General features: G+C 43.7%; 1 protein-coding gene across 1 annotated transcript in view; it reads left to right on the top strand.

Annotated features, from left to right (window-relative positions):
* Positions 1-11,499, top strand: part of RNF185 (ring finger protein 185) — a 12,473-nt gene extending 974 nt beyond the window's left edge. The window contains exons 2-7 of the mRNA XM_018557386.1: positions 5,633-5,851; positions 7,280-7,298; positions 7,846-7,958; positions 8,133-8,187; positions 9,847-9,964; positions 10,917-11,499. Of these exons, the coding sequence (XP_018412888.1) occupies positions 5,682-5,851; positions 7,280-7,298; positions 7,846-7,958; positions 8,133-8,187; positions 9,847-9,964; positions 10,917-11,014 (573 nt within the window). The 5' untranslated portion in view covers positions 5,633-5,681 and the 3' untranslated portion in view covers positions 11,015-11,499. The remainder of the gene's footprint in view (positions 1-5,632; positions 5,852-7,279; positions 7,299-7,845; positions 7,959-8,132; positions 8,188-9,846; positions 9,965-10,916) is intronic.
* The last annotated feature ends 8,706 nt before the right edge of the window (positions 11,500-20,205 follow it).

Raw genomic sequence — 20,205 nt, 5'->3', positions numbered from 1 at the left:
ATTGTTGTAGTCGCCAGTAAATGGCACTCTGTTATCTGAAATGTGGTGCTCCTGGAATGTGCCTGCTGGAGATGCTAGAACACCCTCCATGCTGCCTCTCAACAGTAAATGCCAGCACTATGCTGGTGGCAGTGACATGATTCTATGCCAGAATCATGTCACTGCCACCAATCAGAATCAGACCTGCTTTGAAAGGTTGAATGTGATTGGTGTTGCAGAGAGCAGTAGTTACTCAGGAATTGCATTCCGATTGGTCATGTGAAGAGGTGTGTATGGCTGTTCTGCAGGGGATTGGATAAGGTTGAACTGAGTTTCTGACGTTAAAGTGATATTAAAGTTTTTTGAAGCTATTTGAATTGCTGATAAAATCACTTACAATGGACGCTGCTCCTTGATGGTTAAATGTTTTAGTTTCCTGCAGAATCAGCCGGTCCCCTGAGCACTGGATCTGACATCCTGTTTTAGGGCCCTGTCACACCATCAAGAGTGCGTTCCAGTGCGTCTGGTGCAGATCACATCGCACCGCCACGCCCACTCCAAAACAAAAGTGAGCCAGCCATGGTGCGTTCCAGAGGCCGAACGCACTCTTGATGGTGTGACTGGGCCCTCAGGGTGGCTTTGTAACCTTGCAGGGTCCTATGGAGCCATTAGCTATGTGTGCTAGTAAGCTGTGTATGTCTCCACAAACACACGTACACAGCAAGCCACGCCATTCCCCACCCACCTGCTCCCCTTTCCTTCTTCCTCCTCCCTGCTCCAGTCTAGTCTATATGCAGCTGCTGGAGACTGGTCCCTAATGATCTTATACTGGACAGGAAGTTCAGGGAAGTGGCGCTGTTTGGCAATATGGTGACTGTAAGTGCTTTGGTAATATTGTAAAGAAATACTTGCTGGGCAATGTATATTTGTTTGATGTGGATTAATTATTGAAAAAAAAAATCAGCGTTTAATATTACTTTAAAGTATACGTCAAGCCAAAACTTGTTTTCTAATTTTGGGGAAGGATTGGAACTCCTGTCAGTTTTTTGTTTGCTATCTGGGGCTCTGTTAGAGAGATTTACCCTCACTTCCTGTCCTACTGACAAGAGTTGTACCAGACAGGACTTTCCACTTTTGCAGACCAATTTGAGAAAACCCCTTGATATGTTTGTGTTCCCACTCACACAGCATAAAGAAAAATCACTTTTATTAAATATTTCGTATTTTTTAGATGTTTGCAAGCTTCTCTCTCAATTTCCAGTTGACAGGAAATTCTGTATGTCCCCATAGAAAGACTGAGGGACAGACGCAGCTTCCCTTCATTAACATGCAATGCTTCTAAATCTTTAACCCTTTGTTAGGGCATATGGTGTTCAAATCCACTTTAAAATAATAATGAGATCGGCCAGTACAGACAGGGTTAATTATGGCAACATGAGCCCCCTTTATATTGCATAATCGCAGTACAAAGAACAGTTTAAAGTTTATATTGTGCAAGCAATTTTAAAAAAAAAGGCTATGTGAATGAGAAACCTAAGAGATATAATAGAAGTGTTATCACAATTTGGCTGCAAAAGTCCACATACACCTCAAAGGAGACGGAAAACATAAAAAAAGAGTGCACCTCTACATTGTAAAAAGCTTTATTAAAGGAGAACTATGGGGTTAAGGCTTTTCCCCATAGTTCTCCTTAGGGTAACAGGAGGACACAAACTAGCGTCCTCCTGTCACCCTAGCCTCAGTATACCGCGAGCTGTAGCTCGTGGTATACTGAGACGCTGAAGCGGATCCCGGCAATTGTGCCGGGATCCGCCCAGCTGCGTGACTGACAGCTGGCTCTGCCTATCTAGAGGCAGAGCCAGCTGTACCCGCCCCCTCCCCGTCCGTTCCGCCAGTCAGCGTTGGCGGAGCGGGGAGGGGGGAATCCAGCCCCTGTCACGGCAGAGAGCCGTGACAGGATCGAGAGGTGAGCGAACGCCGGTACGTGTTCGCCCACCTCCCGATCTACTGAGCCGACCTGTGACAGTCTCATTGTCACAGGTCGGCTAGAACTATGAGGTGAGTGAAAAGCACTCACCTCATAGTTCTCCTTTTTAAGTGGAGATTAAAATCAAGAATGTTCTCACAAACAGCCAGTGTAAAACAAGCCTGTAGTAACAGGATCATCTGCGATGTGAAAGTGTCCAATGTCAGTCACAGCAGGAACATGCAGCCTGGAGCAAACATCCTACTGCTGGCATGGCAAACGGGTAACGCGTTTCTGGGGCGACGCCCCCTTCATCAGACTTCTGATTAGGTTTGCTTTTAATCTCATTCTTGCTTTTAATCTCCACTTAATAAAGCTTTCTACACTAGAGAGGCGCACTGTTTTTTATGTTTTCTGTGTGCTGCCCTCCTGAAGAGTCGCATTATATCTACCCTTTGAAAATGAACTTTGGCGCCAATGACTTTGTTTGAACCTTAGAGGAGAACTATATGAGGCGAGTGAAAATCACTCATCCACATAGTTCGAGCTGACGCGTGACAATGAAACTGTCACACATCGGCTCAATAGATCGGGAAGTGGGCGAACACATACCGTCGCTCGCTGACTTCTCGATCATCTCCCTGCAGAGAGCCATGACTGTCACTCGTGTCTCCCTGCAGGGATTCCCTCCCTCCTCGCTCCGATCCTCCAGCGCTGACTGGCGGAACGGACGGGGGAGGGGGCGGGTGCAGCTGACTCTGCCTCTAGATAGGTAGATGCTGTCAATCACGCAGCTGGGTGGATCTCGAGCTGTAGCTGTATACTGAGTTTTGAGTGACGGGAGGACGCTAGTTTGTGTCCTCCCGTGATGGCTGAGCCGTTGTGCCTTAGTTTCCGGAGAGGAGAGAGGGCGACCCCGAAAACTACGGACGGGGCATGCGGGCAAAAACGATCGCCGCTGTTCAAATTAATACAAGTGGTCTGATCAGACCACTTGTAGTAAACGAGCGGCGGCGGCTCCACAATGTACATTCAGCTCTGCTTGGCCGGAGCCGGGCTAAATGTACTTAAAAACTACTTGCCCGGCGGCCGAAACTGCATGCCGAAACTGCATGTCCCGGGCGTCAGGAATTCCACACGTGTGTGTGTGTGTATGTATGTGTATATATGTATATTTATATTTTTTATTTTTTTTTCTTCTGACGATATATATAGTCACACAGTTTCATTGTCACACGTCAGAAGAAAAAATATATATTAGACCAAAATGAGCACTTAACCCTTGCAGTGCTGGGGTTTAAAGGAGAACTATGAGTTGAGTGCTTTTCACTCACCTCATAGTTCTAGCCGACCTGTGACAATGAGACTGTCACAAGTCGGCTCAGTAGATCGAGAAGTGAGCGAACACATACCGGCGTTCGCTCACCTCTCGACCCTGTCACTGTTCTCTGCCGTGACAGTGGAGGGGCTGGATTCCCCTCTTCCCTGCTCCGATCCTCCAGCGCTGACTGGCAGGACGGACGGGGGAGGGGGCGGGCACAGCTGGCTCTGCCTCTAGATAGGCAGAGTCAGCTGTCACTCACGCAGCTGGGCAGATCCAGACATAATTGTTGGGATCCGATTCAGCTGCTGGATCTCAGTACCGTGGCTGTAGCTCGCGGTATACTGAGCTTAGGGTGTCGGGAGGACGCTAGTTTGCGTCCTCCCGTTACCCTAAGGAGAACCATTTGTTAGCACAGACAGTGTTGAAATCTAGTTTACAACTGATAATGAGATCTGATTTCACAGTACAGACAAAGTTAACTATGGAAAACATCAACTCCACACCTCAACTTCCCCTCTGTAGCTTTTTCTTCTCCTAATGTGCAAGTATACTTTAGGGCATACTTACCTTACCAGTGTGCCCTTCTCCTCCAATGCTGTGTACCCTTCTTCAGTCTTCAGCTCTATTCTCTGCCACTGCCAACACTTCCAGGTTCCCAGAAGTCCTCTTCTGCCATTGAGTGGCTATTGATGATGTAACATCTGCGCATGCACACTGGAGTTATGTCCTCCACAGCACCCGCCCATTCATGTCATCACAGAGATGATATGAATGGGCTGTGTGTGTATCCTGTACATCACATGTGCCATACAGTGTACACAGACAATAACAAATCACTGAGGAAGAGAGGAAGAATTGTTTTATTTGTGTCACTTTACTTCTGCTTTAGCTTTACATGGGGAGAAAGCATTTTTTAGTAAAAATGTGAACTCCAATTTTTTTTATATTTTTACGTTCTGTGTTAATGGGAACATTTAACAAATATTAAGTAGGTGTTCTCCCAATTTGGCTGTGAAAGGGGAAATACACTTTAAAGTGAGGCAATCATCATGACTTCCAGGCAGCTGGCATTTTAATAAAGAAGTCTGCAGCGGTAGTCCTCATATTAAGTCTGGGTTCACACTTAGATGACAGCGGTTTTGTGTGTTTCTATGCGCGTTTTTGGGCACGTTTCTATGCGCATACATCAGACTGAGCGTTTTTGCGAGCAGATTTTGGCTCATTAATGTGAATGAGCAAACCCACACAAAAACAGAGGTTTTCAAGTGTTTTTTATTTGGTCTATGGGGCCAAAACGAGCTGTAATATGCCAAAAACAAATCTGTACTTTTTCCAGCGACAGGCGTTTTGCTTGTTGCGCCAAAATTCTCAGATGTGAACAGGGCCATAGAAATGAATGGGATTTTTGGGGGAGCATATTTTTTGTGCGTCTTTTAGGGCAGAAAAAGCGCTACAAAACGGTCAGTGTGAACCAGGCCTTAAGGTACAGCCACACATTCAATACAAAAGGAGGTCGGCCACAATTTGCATGTGCCTGTATGACATCATAGTTTCCAGGGAGGCGGTTATAGATTTGCCTAAAAGACAAAACCCCATGCCTGCTCTTTTCAGATGCACATATTAATTGTGTTCAGCACACGGTGTATATAGTTATCCTTGACCGGGATCATTTGAGCGATTCGGAGTTGAGAGAGGCCAGTGTCTTATTTTTACTTGCCTAACCGGTATTTCTTATTTTTGTGCCAAATTCATGCTCCAGCGTAGGACTTGTGAATGGGGAAGTGCATGACATCTGGTTAGGTGGTCCCTGAGGACTGGGAATTAGGTAAGGTGTATACACAGAGGGGCAGTCCAGACAGGTGAGAGAGGGATTATACCGGCAGCAGGGATTGCCTGTCTGTACTACTCTCTGCTGCATTCTCAGGTTTCTCTTCTTTAATTACTGTCTGCTTGGCCCCTTTCGACTTCCATAGGCCCGTTCGGGCTCCTGTCGCCGTGTGCGTCATTCCCGGTTTCTTTTCTTTCTCATGTCATCAGTTTATTCTTTGGGGACATGATGTAACAGAGTGAAAAAGCAGCACACACTTATAGTTTAGTCTGCTCTTCCTCTGACACTACGTGACTCTCCTGGCAGAAAGTTCCCTGAAAGTAGCAAATAGAGACTGGATATCGGTGAGCCTACATCCTAACCCTCTTCTCTTGAATTGCATTGGAACTGTACTGTCTCCTTTTATATTGTAAAGTGCTACGCCAACTGTTGGCGCTATATCAATCCTGTATGAGGATGATGATAATAATTTATCTGTTTAGTGTGTTTATCTAATCCTTTGCTATGACCCTTTTTTTTTTTTTCCTCCCGACAGGTCTGTTGTTTTGGAATAGACATCGCTGTTTGTTGGAACTTGGGGTAGGATGGCAAGTGCGGGCCCAGCTACCTCCACTTCTGCGGAGAATTCTGGCCCTGGAGGAGCCAGTGGGAGCAGTAATGGAGAGGGAAGCAGCCAAGACAGCACATTTGAGTGTAACATCTGCCTGGACACAGCCAAGGATGCAGTGATAAGCTTGTGTGGCCACCTCTTCTGGTAAACAATGCACAATACTGATTATTATACACATAATAGAACACCATTTACATTCTTTATTGCCTGATAGAAGTAAAATATTTAGCACACACATCATGAAGCTCTCAGGTGCAGGGCCCTCCTAACCATCTTGTCTTGATTTGTATTGTAACTGTAATGCCTTCCTTATATTTGATATATAATCTTGTATAGCAATAGCCATTTTGAATTTACCTGTGAGGTGAGAAGTATGGGAGATGCTATTTCTGTCCTGGAAAAAGCATGCATTCAGTGAAGAGGGAAAAAGTCTGAACTCCCACATCCGTCTATACTTGTTATAGGTCTGTGACTCTCTAGGTAGTGAATGCAGGAATAAGGCGATATCCCCAGGGCCTGCACTAGTTAACAAGTCGAATGTGCAGTTGCTGACAGATCCTTGTGAAAATTGCTAGTTCCCTGGCTGTCAGCTTGATCTAACACGGGGGTGGGCAACTCTGGCCCTTCAGCTGTTGTGGAACTACAAGTCCCAAGAGGCATTGCAAGACTGATAGCCAGAGGCAAACACATTATGGGATTTGTAGCTTCACCACAGCTGGAAGGCTGGAGTTGGCGACCCCTGATCTAATGGCTTCAATACTTTGTGAGTCACTGACCCAAACAGTTATACCTATCAGGGTTCGTGACTTCATTCTGACGTCCATGAGCTGCTTGCTTTTTCTAGGTCAGTGATTCAGATAGTAGTGAATCTAGAGGCAGCCGGACAACTAGCATTTTCAACAATAGCAGACTTCTTGTAGTACAGAAACAGGGGGTGTGGCAGCTCCTTTTGCTTTAAATCCATGAAAAAGAAAGGTATGGGGAGTATTGTCACGGGGGTAGACACAAGGTATTAGCTTTTCAGTACTGTACAGGTTTATATTCCAGTAGATTGTCTATTCAGTGCCTATTGTGATTAAATAAAAAAGGAAAAGTTTGGTGTTTTTAAAATGTGCATTTATAGTCAGACTTTATAGAAACAGTTTGCCCTACACTGCTCGTCCTGCTCACTCGGCTGATTAGCGAGCTGTGGTTGGCCCTGCCACCACCATCATCCAGCTTGATAGAAGTCAATAATTCAGTTGACTTTTGTGCCTTTGGGAAAACTGTCGGCCTCATAATATACTGCTTCATAATATAAAAACATCTATGTTCTGGTGCTATCTAATATGTTCTGGTGCTATGTAATATTTTGTGGTGGTACATAATCTAAGAACATATATAAAAAGTCCCAGCAGTTGATCCCCCCATTATGTTTTGTTCGTTGGTACTATGGTTATTAAAGGATGTAGTGTGTTAATGCTTTAGTTTGATGCAGCCATATTGGAAAATTTGTAAATAAATAAAAGATATTGAATAAAGTAACATTTTACACTGCTAATATATACTTTTCTCTTTTGTTCTGTCTTTTAGCTGGCCGTGCTTACATCAGGTAAGTGGCCTATTCATGATCAGTCTGTAAAGTGCATGTGTTGTACACACTATGGGGTTTTCATTCTGTTTAATATGACTAGTTGTTGCCTGTGCTTGTATATATACTGGAGTTGGTTTAGAATTAAGCTTTTCCCCCCAGTTGTCAGATTTTATTGGCGCAAATGTTACTTGTATCATCCAATAGTCTTTTATTATGGTCAGTCTAAAAAATGCCGACTGGTCAGTCAAACTGTGCTCCATTGTTGATAAAGTAGCTACACAGAATCGCAAGTTTTTTTTCCCATTTTCATAAATGAGCCAAGCTATGTGTATTGAGATTTTCTGTGTACAGCAGGGATGGGCAATCTCAGCCCTCCAACTGTTGTGGAACTACAAGTCTCAAAAAGGCATTGCAAGACTCTGGCAGCCATAGGCATGACTCCCAGAGGCAGATGCATGATGGGGACTTGTAGTTTTCCCACAGTTGGGGTGCAGAGGCCGCCTTTCTCTGGTGCGAAATGATCTATAGGTGTCATATAACCTTCACCTCGTGGTTTTCTCTATAGTGGTTGGAAACGCGGCCTAACCGCCAAGTTTGTCCTGTGTGTAAAGCTGGAATCAGCCGTGATAAAGTCATCCCTTTGTATGGAAGAGGAAGTACAGGGCAAGAAGACCCTCGGTAAGGAGGCATATGAATTGATGTATTTACATTTTCTGTTCATATTTATATAGATATGGCATGGAAAAAAAATAATATATATATGTGTGTGTGATATATATATATATATATATTATATTTGTAATGCATTGCTGCTGCCTTTTTGGCCTGATCGAAACCGTTTTTTCCCCATAGTGAGAAAACGCCCCCACGTCCTCAAGGGCAGAGACCGGAGCCAGAGAACAGGGGGGTGAGTATAGAGTGAGGGAATAACGACTGTACAGTGTGTGTCACATGATGAAATGATTGCTTCTGAGCTGTAATTCTTTGTGGTCTCCCGGGATTTGCTAGTTATCACATAACAAGCTTCCCGCGAGCAAAACTAATTAACAATAACAAGCTGACGCAGGCCGCGCAGCGCTTCCTTGCATTCAGTTTGTTTTTAAATTTGCAATTGGTCACTTTCTGCTTTTGCAAATTTGATCTGCCACTTCTAAAACCTCACACACACTCATGTGTGGCTTTTAACTTTAAAGCAGCTCTTCATATAGAACTTCTAGTTTCTTTAGGTAAAATTTGCAAACTTAATTAATAAAATAGCACAAGGGAAAATCATTTGCATTATATATAGACTTACTAATCGCATTTCATTCATTTAATGCACTCAGACAAAACTATTGTATCCAGGGGTGTCCCTAGATGTCCTTAAGCATGAGGCGGGGGGACGGGACGGACGTTTGCTCATGATGCACGTTCCAGGGGGTTTAGGTGCTCTTTGTGCATATTGGGGGGTGGGAGATGTGTTTACAGCTTGTGCGGGATGTTCTAGGGAGGTGAAGAGATTGGGGTTCGGCTCCTGGTGCACAGCGTCCTGTCCAGCTTGCTGACTTCACTGGTTGCTGGGTGAGAGTGTCCCGCTCAGCTCCAGGCAATCAATGACGTTCGTGCGCTGGGCAGGACACCGGCCGGAGCGCCAAAGGTTGCTAAGAGCCCTTAGCAACCTGGGATGCTCAGGCCGGAAAGGAGGCCGCAGGCACACCTGCTACAAGAAAGCACTATCAGAAAGCAATATACATTTTATTAATAATTATTTGGGTATAGTGTTGCATGGCAGAGTAATTGTCAAAGCTTTACTGCACTGAAAAATATCCTGGACATGAAAGGGGTTTAATGTCTCGGTCCTCTAGTGGTTAAGAAAAGTATATTTATTAGAGGTTGGATTGTGAAGCTTTGGACTTCTATGGGTGTATTTTAAAAAGGGGGAGAACAAGCTGCATCCACGGTTCCATGCCAGTTGGCATGCATGGCAAGTAAGGGTGTAAACCCACATACTGCCTACACCCATTCACTACTATGGCCGGCTGTACACCGCAGCTGGTTATCCTGGGCACACAAATACACCCCCCGAATATGTTCTGCAGCCTCATGCACACATGTGTATCCTTGTTTACAGCTCCTTTTTATCTTTTTTAATAGTGCATACTGTACATTTTCTATACAGATAACCTGTCAGACATTTTAACAGTTTGATCCTGTGCATCCTTTGAATGCTTGTTTCAAAATGCTGACGTCCCTGTCTTTAGGGCTCAGCCCCAGCCACCATCCCCCTGTCCAGTGAGAGCACTTTTGTGGTAATAAGGTGCCTGCTTACTTCACATGGAGGTGACTGCTTGATTTAAGGTAGGAAAGTTGAGCCCTTGGTAACAAAGTGAAACCAAAATTATGCGGTCTCAAAGAAGTGGGTTGTCTGGATAACCAAGGTAATAGCTGGTATCTTGTACCATGTCCTCTTAGGCAGGGTTTTCTTTTAGCTTTCCAGTGCGATGAAGCATTTCTGACAAGCTATTTTTATGTTCTTTTTATGTGCCAATTCATTCTAATCCTCATAGGCCTGTTTCCATCTTCATAGGGTTTTCAAGGATTTGGATTTGGCGATGGTGGATTCCAGATGTCTTTTGGAATAGGAGCATTTCCCTTTGGAATGTTTGCCACGGCATTCAACATTAATGACGGTCGTCCTCCACCAGGTATCACACATTTCTCTCCTCTTTTGGCTCTACATTTAGTACACCTTTTTATGCTTTTTTATTTTTTACTTAGAATTGCTTTTTTCAGTTTTAGACATTTTCACCATAACCAAATATGGTCTGCTTAGCAGCTTGTGCAGCCATTTGCCGTCTCTGCGGGTTTACATCCATAGACGGCCATAAATATCTGTATATGGGCTTCAGCATGGAAAATATTCTCTCTGTAGGCTTCATGGCCTATATGGAAGTCAGTTTGAGTTGCACTGCTGTAGCAGCTGCACATGCTAAGATGCTGGATGGCTGAAAGAAAGAGAGCGACTTTGGTCTATGAGAGATGGTTAGTTGAAAGCTCTCTTTGATTGCCTGGGTTGATGCCATTTTGCCCCAGAACTGACAAACTTTACTTTTTCTCTTGATTCTTCCCATACCTTAATACTCTTTCAAAATCTTTAGGAATGGAAATTGCTTATACAGGTCAAAATAATAGTTTTGTTTTAATGCCACCCTTCCCCAGCAACTCGCCTTTCTTTTGCTCCCTTGTGACTCCTTTTAGCTGCTGGGGGCGCAGAAACAATATGGTGGGTCTTCTAAGTATGGGGTAGCTTGGGTAGTGGTCCAGCACTGTCACATAGTGGTTTTCATTTACTGCCTTTAGTGGCTGAACTGAGTGGCAGGGGAGCAAAGCAAGGATGAGTATTTTCTGCTGGGGATTAAAGTTAAAAAGGCAAGGCAAGTTTCTTTTAAATGTAAAAGGTAGTTTGTATTCCAGTTTATTCAGCAAATTTTACTAGGGAACAATGATCTATGGTTCTTTCAAGTGTTTTGTGCTCATACACAGACATGGAAGCATAAAGTCCCTTGATATCATCAAATTATAATCTTAGTATGATTTTGTAGTTTAACTTTTAATTACAAATTTTGTCTCATCCATAACACTGTTGTGTTTTTACAGCAGTCCCTGGAACACCTCAGTACGTCGATGAGCAATTCCTGTCACGGCTATTCCTTTTCGTTGCCTTGGTCATAATGTTTTGGCTTCTGATCGCTTGAAAGTCTCCTGGCATCCAATGGGTGGCACTAAGGACTGGGTGCTCTTCACGAAATATACCCCAATCCCTGACATATCCTAACCTGGACTTTACCCTCTATCCTCCCCTGGCCTCTGATGTGCTACTCTACAGCCAATGCCCTTTAGCCGATGGCTGTTTGAAAACAGAGAACAAGAAGCACAATAGTATTAATGGCTATGGAGGTGCAGTTCCAGCGCAAGATGTGATTGAAAGCATTCATTTATTTGGCCCTGAGAAATGTGATTATAACTTGATTAAATGGTAGCTGTGTGAACTTACTGGATATGTGAGCAACATGGTCAGAAAAACAAGAATCAAAAGCACATGAGGTGTAGGGAATGCAAAGAAAAGGCAATACGAGCAGAATGCACTGCAGATAATCCCCAACAACTGACAAATACAGAAGTTCTAGGAACACAGAGCTTTGCTGCAGTTGTGTATAATACACTGCTGAAACATTGACGGGCACATACTCTGTTTGATTTGAGAAGATAGAAAGAAGAAATAAAAATGTCTAGGATTCCAGGGGGCACCGGGGCACTGAAGAAATTGGTAAAAAAAGAAAGGGCTAAGTATCTGGGGTACAGAGAGAATTATTTTTGGAGAACATGCACAGAGGACTGAATATGCCTTGCTATCTTGGCTATATGTATATATTCTCTTTGTGCTTTGGACTTTGGGTGGAATGGGAAGATGCTAATTCCTCAATTTTATGAGATTTTATCTTTACTGTGATTAAATGTTAATTTGAACATATTCCTGGCTGCATTTTATTTTCAGGTTACAAAATTAATCTCTTACAAAGCATTTTAAATATAAAGAACAGAATAGATATTGAACCTATTTGTTAAACTGTATTGTACATGGCAAACAGATGTATTTTTTTATTTGCCTGTAGCAAATATGGACATTTTTTAGAATCTGTTTTGTTGCTCTGAGCAACACAGTTTGATAAACGAGAGCCAATACACTCTGCCATTAGTAGTATGATACAAGGAGACATCAAAAATGAACTCGTGAGGTTATGGATGCTTCGAGGGTGTTTGTTGCCTTGAAAAGCACTTTCAACTATATCTATATGAGTGAATATCAGCTTTGCAAACAGTTTGCCTCTCAAATTTGAGATTGGTAATATAACAAAAGTCACAAGTGACTCGTGATTAAGCCTGATATTCATGGTCAGAGACATTTTAGTAATGCAGTGACCAAAATGCTTCATTCACTGAGGCTCGAGCCTTAAAAATGGGACTTGTGTTGGTCCTGTTCTTATGAAACTTAAATTGACACCAAACTCAGGAGTTAAATCTTAAAAATACATTAAAATACCTTTTAGGTATTAACAAAAATGTATGTTATTTATGTATCGCTCAGCTGTAGTTCCACAAATCATCTCTGAATTGGTGCTGACACCTGTCCTTCTGGAGGGTGGCTACTATTGTTCCCAATGGTGTGTGTGTGTGTGTTGCAAAGCTGCCACCGCTCCTAGCTCACTCCTGTGATGGACTACAATCTCAATACAAATTAGTAAACTAAACCCGAGATTGTAGTCCATCACTTCTGGAGGGTGGCTACTTTTGTTCCCAATGGTGTGTGTGTGTTGCAAAGCTGCCACCGTTCCTAGCTCACTCCTGTGATGGACTACAATCTCAATACAAATTGGTAAACTAAACCTGAGATTGTAGTCCATCACAGGAGTGAGCTTGGAGCGGGGGCTACTTTACAACACACACAGGGACCATGAGGAACAAAAGTAGCCACACTCCAGAAGGAAGGACAGTGTCAGCACCCATTCAGAGATGATTTGAGGATCAAATAAGATACGTTTTTGTTAACAGATGGGGTCCTTGAATGCATTTTTAAGATTTAACTCCAGAGCTTACTGTCACTTTACAAAGTAATTGTTCTCTGTGGAATTCTACCTTTTGTCCATTAGGGGGCACTCAGAGCAAGAACTTACTACACTGCTTATATTAACCTTCAAATTGGTGTACAACTCTACAAGTTGCTGTACAGATAGTAAAAAAAAAACCACATAAAACAAAGACAAGTATATACAGTTGTAAGGTGAAACCTGGAATGTGGCATGCCTAGAGTATTTGACACCTTCCAGTGATTTTTGTTTTTAACACCCTCTGCTCTATATGGCAAAATGTATTTTCAGTAAATTAAATGTATAATAATTATGGCCAGACATTAAATTGGAGTTTTTCTTTTTACATTGGTGGTCAATGAAAATGTGCCCCTTAAATTTCTGGTAAGGGGGAGCAGGACATCCTTACTTTAGTGGGCAGTGGGAGAAGGGCTCCCTCACCTTAGTGGGCAGTGGGAGAAGGACACCCAATTGTGGTTAGTGGGATAAATGTCTCTTACATTAATGGGCAGTTGAATGAAAGTCCAGTTACATTGTGAGTCAGTTGGAAGAAGGCTCTATTACTGGGGGCCAGTGGAAAGAATGCTCCATTACTGGGGAACAATGAAATGAAAGCCTACCCCCCCCCCCCCCCCCCCCCCAACAGACAACTAAAAAAGATAATTGCTGTCACTGGTTACTTACCTAAAATAGACCTAAGGTTCCATTGGTCCCACTCTGTTTGCTTTGCTAAGTGACATTAATGCTGGATCCAAGCAGGCACTGTCAGGAGGGAGATCAATCTGCCATGCCTCAGTCATCAAGGAACACCTAGCACCTTCTGAAGGAAGCCTAAGATTCCACATAATCTTAAGGAAGGCAACCCTAAAGGCATAAAGGGTAGAGACAAGAGGTATGGGAATGAGTAAACGGTATAGAAAGTGACAGTGGGTTCTTTACAGTGGCGTAACCAGAGTTCTGGGCGCCCGGGGCAGAAATGTTTTTTCGCCCCCCCCCCATTATATAAACAACCACTGGAACTGTACCCTGCACCTCCCCTCCACACACACATGTTTTTATTTTAATTTTTCAAATTTTAATATTTTTTTTTTTTTGAACTTTTTCATTTTTTTAAATCAATTTTTATTAATTAATTTTTTATTAAATATTTTTATTTTTTACTTTACTTTTAGGGGCTTCGGGGAAATATTGGGGGTCTAAACAGACCCCTGATATTTCCCTTTAAAAATAGAAAAAGAGATTGAGGACACAGAGTCCTCAATCTCTTTTTCTGTGTCCCCTGTTATCAATGAACAGGAATCCTTTATGAGTGTTCCTGTTCATTGATAACATGGTATGTTTACTATAACTACAATTATGAATGAACAGGAGGAGATGTAGATCACTCCCATTCATTCATAATTGAGGATATAGTATACATACCAGGTCCTCAATTATGTACAAACACTCAGCGATCACTGATCACTGAGTGCTTGTACCCGTTCTCCTCTCTGACACACACTGTCATAGGAGGCTGCAAGAGGAGAGCCCAGCCTCCTGTGACAGCGCTGGCTGTCTCCGCCCCCACACCGCTCTGCTGCACTGTGATAGGCGGCCGAGCGGTGTGGGAGGAAAGACACCGGCCGCTCACAGCGCTCGTCCCGCAGCGCTCGGCCGGCTGTCATTTTCTCTCTGATTCCTTTCATCCCTGCTGGGCACTGCTCTGTGTCCCAGCAGGGATGAAAGGAATCACGGCCGCGCCGACAAAACGGCAGGAAAATGTCACTTTCGGCATTTAGCCGAAAGTGCCATTTTCGGCCGGCGCCCCCCCTTCACTTTTCGCCCAGGGCCCGCGCCCCTGCTGCACCCCCAGTTGTTACGCCACTGGTTTTTTATCAGTTGCCTAGTGGAAGAGTAAGGCTGCATCCACATTGGGTGTTCTGGGGAACCTGTGGCAAGAACCCACAGATTATTGTGCCAGGAATCCCAGGTGTCCCTGTTCAGATGTGGCCATTGTGCCCGTTCAAGGTAGTGGCAGGGTGACAACGGTGGCACCTGTCAGCAGCAGTCCACATGCAATCGTACATTATATGCTTACATGCAGTTTGCGATAGATTGTCCCTGGCCGCATCTCTCCTGCTTCCAGCGACAATCATCTTTTATGAGCCGCAGGACTTGTTCCATGTACAATTACATGCGCACTGCCCCGTATGGCAACCATCTTTTTTTGTTTTTTGATGGGTTTCCTTAAAGGGTACACTTGAAAGTTTGAAGGGTTGGTTAGTTCCTTGCAGCAAGGGAAGGGGGACCTTTAGGCTGGATTCACACCTGGGCGTAGCATGGGCACGTTTTTTTTCTGCTTGTTTTTCCGTTCATTGGCACGTTTTTCTGTTCATTGAAACACGCGTTTCACTGGCGGTATGATTTGTTTAAAAAAAATGTCCTTTTATTTTCTCTATTTTATTTTTTTAAATCTTTTTTACTTTCAAACTTCCCGCCGGTTCCGCCCCCCTGCGATACGGCTGCTCATCAGCACGTTTCCACGGGCTGGAATACGCCCAGGTGGTAACCATGCCCATAGGGAAGTATGGGATTTCACTGTTCGATCAGCGCTGTAAAACGCCCAGGTGTGAACCCAGTCTTAGAGAAGGGGTGAGGCTCCTATAAAGCCTGGGATATGCGAATTTGAGAAGTACCTGGAGCATAGAAGGGAGGCTGCATTTCGAGTCTTCTCTATTTCAAGTGACATTGGTCATTTTATAAACTACAGGAATGATTGAGGGCCTATTACAAGAAATATAGTAATAGGCCCTCAATCATTCCTGTAGGCACTGACATTCACACATAAGAGACATTAGCTTTCTTTCCATGTAAACAGAAGCTAAACCAAACCTATAGATATGGGAGGGTTTTAACCCAACATTATCTTGAGTATACAGTTCAGTTTTGGTCAACAATCCTCAGGAAAGATTTTCTTGAACTAGAGAAAGTCCAGAGAAGGGCAACAAAATTAATAAGTGAGATGGAGGGCCTAAGTTATGAAGATCACTACTACAGAAATTAAACTTGTTCTCCCTAGAGAAGAGACACCTAAGACGGGATATGATTGCACTTTACACGCTGATCAATAAGGACTGCAGTATCAGGAATAAACACAACAAGCAATTGGATGACATGGGATTTGATATACAGTAGTTTGTGTCCTCCCGTTACCCTTAGGAGAACTATGGGGAAAAGCCCTAACCCCATAGTTCTCCTTTAAAGTGCATGTCAAGGGAAAATTAAAACACCATTCCACCATTCCCCTTGTTTTAACCTTTTAAAGACTGCAAGTGCAGAAATATACCCATTGATCTGCCAGAAATGCACTCAAGTCCTGTTGAAGGCATACAAAGCACAGCTTTTTTTTTTTTTTTTGGATGGAGTAGTAATGCAAGAACTAGGAGAGCTATATAACCTCTGAGAATTTCTGACAAGATCAACAGTTTTTCTCACGTATTGAACAGAACTAACAAAATGCGTTCACAAAGAATTGTGTCACTTTCCCCTAAAGTCAGCTCACCTCTAAGGGACATGTATTTTTTTGTTCAGATATCCTAACCCAGTAAGATCTGGTAGTAGGTTTGATGCAAAGATTCCTTTAGGGCCCGTTCACACCAGATCTGTTGAGATCCGTTGCAATCCGTTGAAATAAGGTTTTCAAAGAATGCTAATGGAAGGGCACCGAAAAATGAATGGGTGTGAATGGGGCTAGTTCACACTGCTCCATTGCGTTGCACTGAAAAACAACTAGAACATGCACTACTTTTTTTTTCAGCGCAACGGATCCGGTGTGAACTAGCCCCATTCACACCCATTTATTTTTTGTCCTTCCGTTTAGCATCCCTTTGTCCTGGTGTAGAGGTGCAAGAACAGTGAGGAATATTTACATTGATGATAGTACGCATAGTTAATGTCTGTAAAGGGTCAACAGAAGAATGATAAGTGGTATATTTAGCCCTGCTGAACGAATCTTAACCTGGCCATAAACAATTCTGTGCTCTAGAATTTGAAAATTGTTTGCAGTTTTTGGGCACTGATTAGTTCTCTGACATTTGGAGGGACAGCACCGGGAGATTTTAATTTTCTAAGCTGTAATCACTTTCTGTGAGCAGGTTTCTGTCCTTCATTCTTCTTTGGAGAAGTGTGAAAGATCAGAAGCACCATAGTAGTTTGTCGCTACTTCCGTGTGGACGCTTTGCTGTGTCTATTCAGACAAGCATGCCATGTCTACCCATACATTGGTTAATGTCTTCAGAGGACACTTATTCACAAGAGCCTCTAGTGCTTTTGCCCTGGGGGGGAAGCCAGAATTATTTTACTTTTGCACGTTTTAGAGGGGAACCCCGCAGAGACCTCCGCTGGTCTTCATTACAAAAAAAATTCAAAGCATGTCCACAGAAACTGTCAGCTTTCAGTGTCACATTTAATGGACAGTTATCTTCTGGTTCAATCATGGTAGGCTCAATTCAAGTCACAGTTCAGTGTAGGATAGGAAATTAAAGTTTTTCTCTGCTACTTCATTCTTTGGTATTTAAGTTCTTCATTGAACTTAAATACCAAATAAAATAAAAAAGAAATATATCAAGGTCTGCGTCTGATATAATGGCTTCAACTACATTATTTCAAAAAATATTGCAGTGCCTTGGTAACTGGCCTAAAAACTGTAAATTAAATGTTTATTTAACAACTACAGAACATCCTGGGTTCTCATTGGTAAATTCTTAAATGAGAACTATGGGGTCAGTGTTTTTCCCCATAGTTCTCCTTAGGGTAACGGGAGGACACAAACTAGCGTCCTCCCGTTACCCTAAGCTCAGTATACCGCGAGCTACAGCTAGCGGTATACTGAGACGCCGGAGCGGATCCCGACATCGATGTCGAGATCCGCCCAGCTGCGTGAGTGACAGCTGGCTCTGCCTATCTAGAGGCAGAGCCAGCTGTACCCGCCCCCTCCCCCGTCCGTTCCGCCAGTCAGCGCTGGCGGATCGGAGCGGGGAGGGGGGAATCCAGCCCCTCCCCTGTCACGGCAGAGAGCCGTGACAGGATCGAGAGGTGAGCGAACGCCGGTATGTGTTCGCTCACCTCCCGATCTACTGAGCCGACCTGTGACAGTCTCATTGTCACAGGTCGGCTAGAACTATGAGGTGAGTGGAAGTCACTCATCTCATAGTTCTCCTTTAAACTGGCCAAGGGCTGCAAAGAAAGAGTGAGAAGTCTGCGCTGAAAACACCAGTTTGATACACCGGGTTTAAATTGATCACAGTCGACGGCATCGGAGAGGCCTGGGGGGCAATTGCCACCCTGCCCCCCGGCCCAGTCCGCCCCTGCAGGATGCAGACCTACCAGTGGGCACCAGGATAGCATCCTCATGAGAAAGGTCCATTCTTGTTTTGTGCCTTCATACCTCCCAACCTTCTGAGGTGAGAAAAAAGGGACAACTTCCAGCACAATGTATTTAGTAGACATTTGCGATTCGTTTCGTTCCGAATCGAAATTCCGACGAATTTTCGGAAATTCAGACATTCGGATGTATCCGAATGACAGATAATAACGAATGCAAACGAATCCGAATTTCCGTTTCCGAAATTCGTTAGCGGTAGTTCGTTCGAACATTCGTTTCGTTTTCGTTTCTTATTCGTTTTGTTTGTTGGAGCAAAGTGACATTAGAGAAGGAAAAAAAAAATGTTCCCCCTCAAATGTCACTTTGCTGCAAACGAACGAACGAATAAGAAACGGAAACGAAACGAACGTTCGAACAAACTACTGCTAACGTATTTCGTCCGAATTCCGAATCCGAATTGACTTTCACACCCGAACCCTGAAAAACGAAATAACACAAAATCGGAACGAAACGAAATACATTTTTTGGCAGTGCACATGTCTAGTATTTAGGCAATGCACACACCTGCCATGCCCCCAGTTATGTAGACCAAAATGATTGATTAATCCCAGAATTGTTTTATTTACCATGACTTTTCCTGCAATACTTGCTTTACCAAATAGCAAACAAGATAATTAAGAGATAAAAGGTTTAGAACAGAATAACACTTTTGGTAGTTAAAAAGTACCTTCTCATAGATATTTCGACATAAGACCAAAAAGAGGGCAACTGAGGAGGAAAGAGGGACACAGGGACTTTGTTCTAAATGAGGGTCAGTTGGTAGATATGCAAAAGCTCAGACAACATGTTCAGATACATTGAACAATACATTGTTCACAACTGGAAACTGTTAGTGTAGACCTATTTCTATGTCCCTGAAGAGGGAGGAGGGAGAGGACTCTGAAGTGAGCCCCCTTAATCTGATTGATGGAGGTGGAGAATTATTTGGTTGTGTAGATCAGTTTTCCCCAACCAAATGGTACCGGGCCGCACAGTCTCAGTGCGGTCCAGTCATGCAATATATGGCAGTGCACGGTCCCGGTGTTCGAACACCGGGGCCCCGCACTGTCGACGGGCTTCACAGTGAGGGGGCGGTCCTGTGACTCACCTGCCCTCCCGGCTTGTAAAATTATCAAACGTTGACCGGTCCGCGGCGATAAAAAGGTTGGGGAGCACTGGTGTAGATGACCAATTGTTTGTGTTCCCCTTAAGAAAGTTGTAAGGAAAAGGGATCGGAATGGTTTGGGTAGGCCTCCCATAGGAGGCAAACCCTGGGAAATATGAAGCAGAAGCATGCAGATCTACAACACTGCGTAGAATGAGGGCAAGTAATACATAATGGACATCGAGAAGATATGAGGAGAAGAAAATGTTAAAAAGGAGGTGGGGGTAAGAGGTGAGGGTGTGTTGGGAAGAATGGGGGGGAAGGTGAATGAGGAGGGGGGCTGGTTCCATAGGTATGTTCCTTTTTTTTTTATTCCTGTTATATCCTGTTAGGATCTGTTATAGGGCATTTTCACAGTGCAATCTGGAATCTGTACAACCAATGCTGCCACCTGGTAACACTCAATATTTTATGATTTATTAACCAGTGAACTGATTTTGGTGTTTAATAGCCATTGGTAGCATTCCTAGTAAGTATTTGGTGTTATATAGGTTACAAAAGACACTGCATGCATAGGACTCTCACAGAGGGGAAGGCCATGGCATTCCTGTCTCAATTGGAATTGAAAGGTTTGCTCTGCTTCTAATAGAGAATGCCCTCAGGCAAGGTTGGAGTAGAAGGAACGTACAACTATGTGAAATTCTATCCAACACTACTAAACATGCAGGTACAGGATCTTCATAGGGGCGTGCCTCCTTTTTCCTTGCTGCTCTTAGGCCCCGTTCACATGTAGCG

This window comes from Nanorana parkeri, unplaced genomic scaffold (genome assembly GCF_000935625.1).
Source record: "Nanorana parkeri isolate BGI_ZX_2015 unplaced genomic scaffold, ASM93562v1 scaffold282, whole genome shotgun sequence".
In the NCBI taxonomy this organism is placed as follows: domain Eukaryota; kingdom Metazoa; phylum Chordata; class Amphibia; order Anura; family Dicroglossidae; genus Nanorana; species Nanorana parkeri.
Note: the sequence above shows the minus strand (reverse complement) of the source record. Positions and strands in the feature narration are given on the sequence as shown.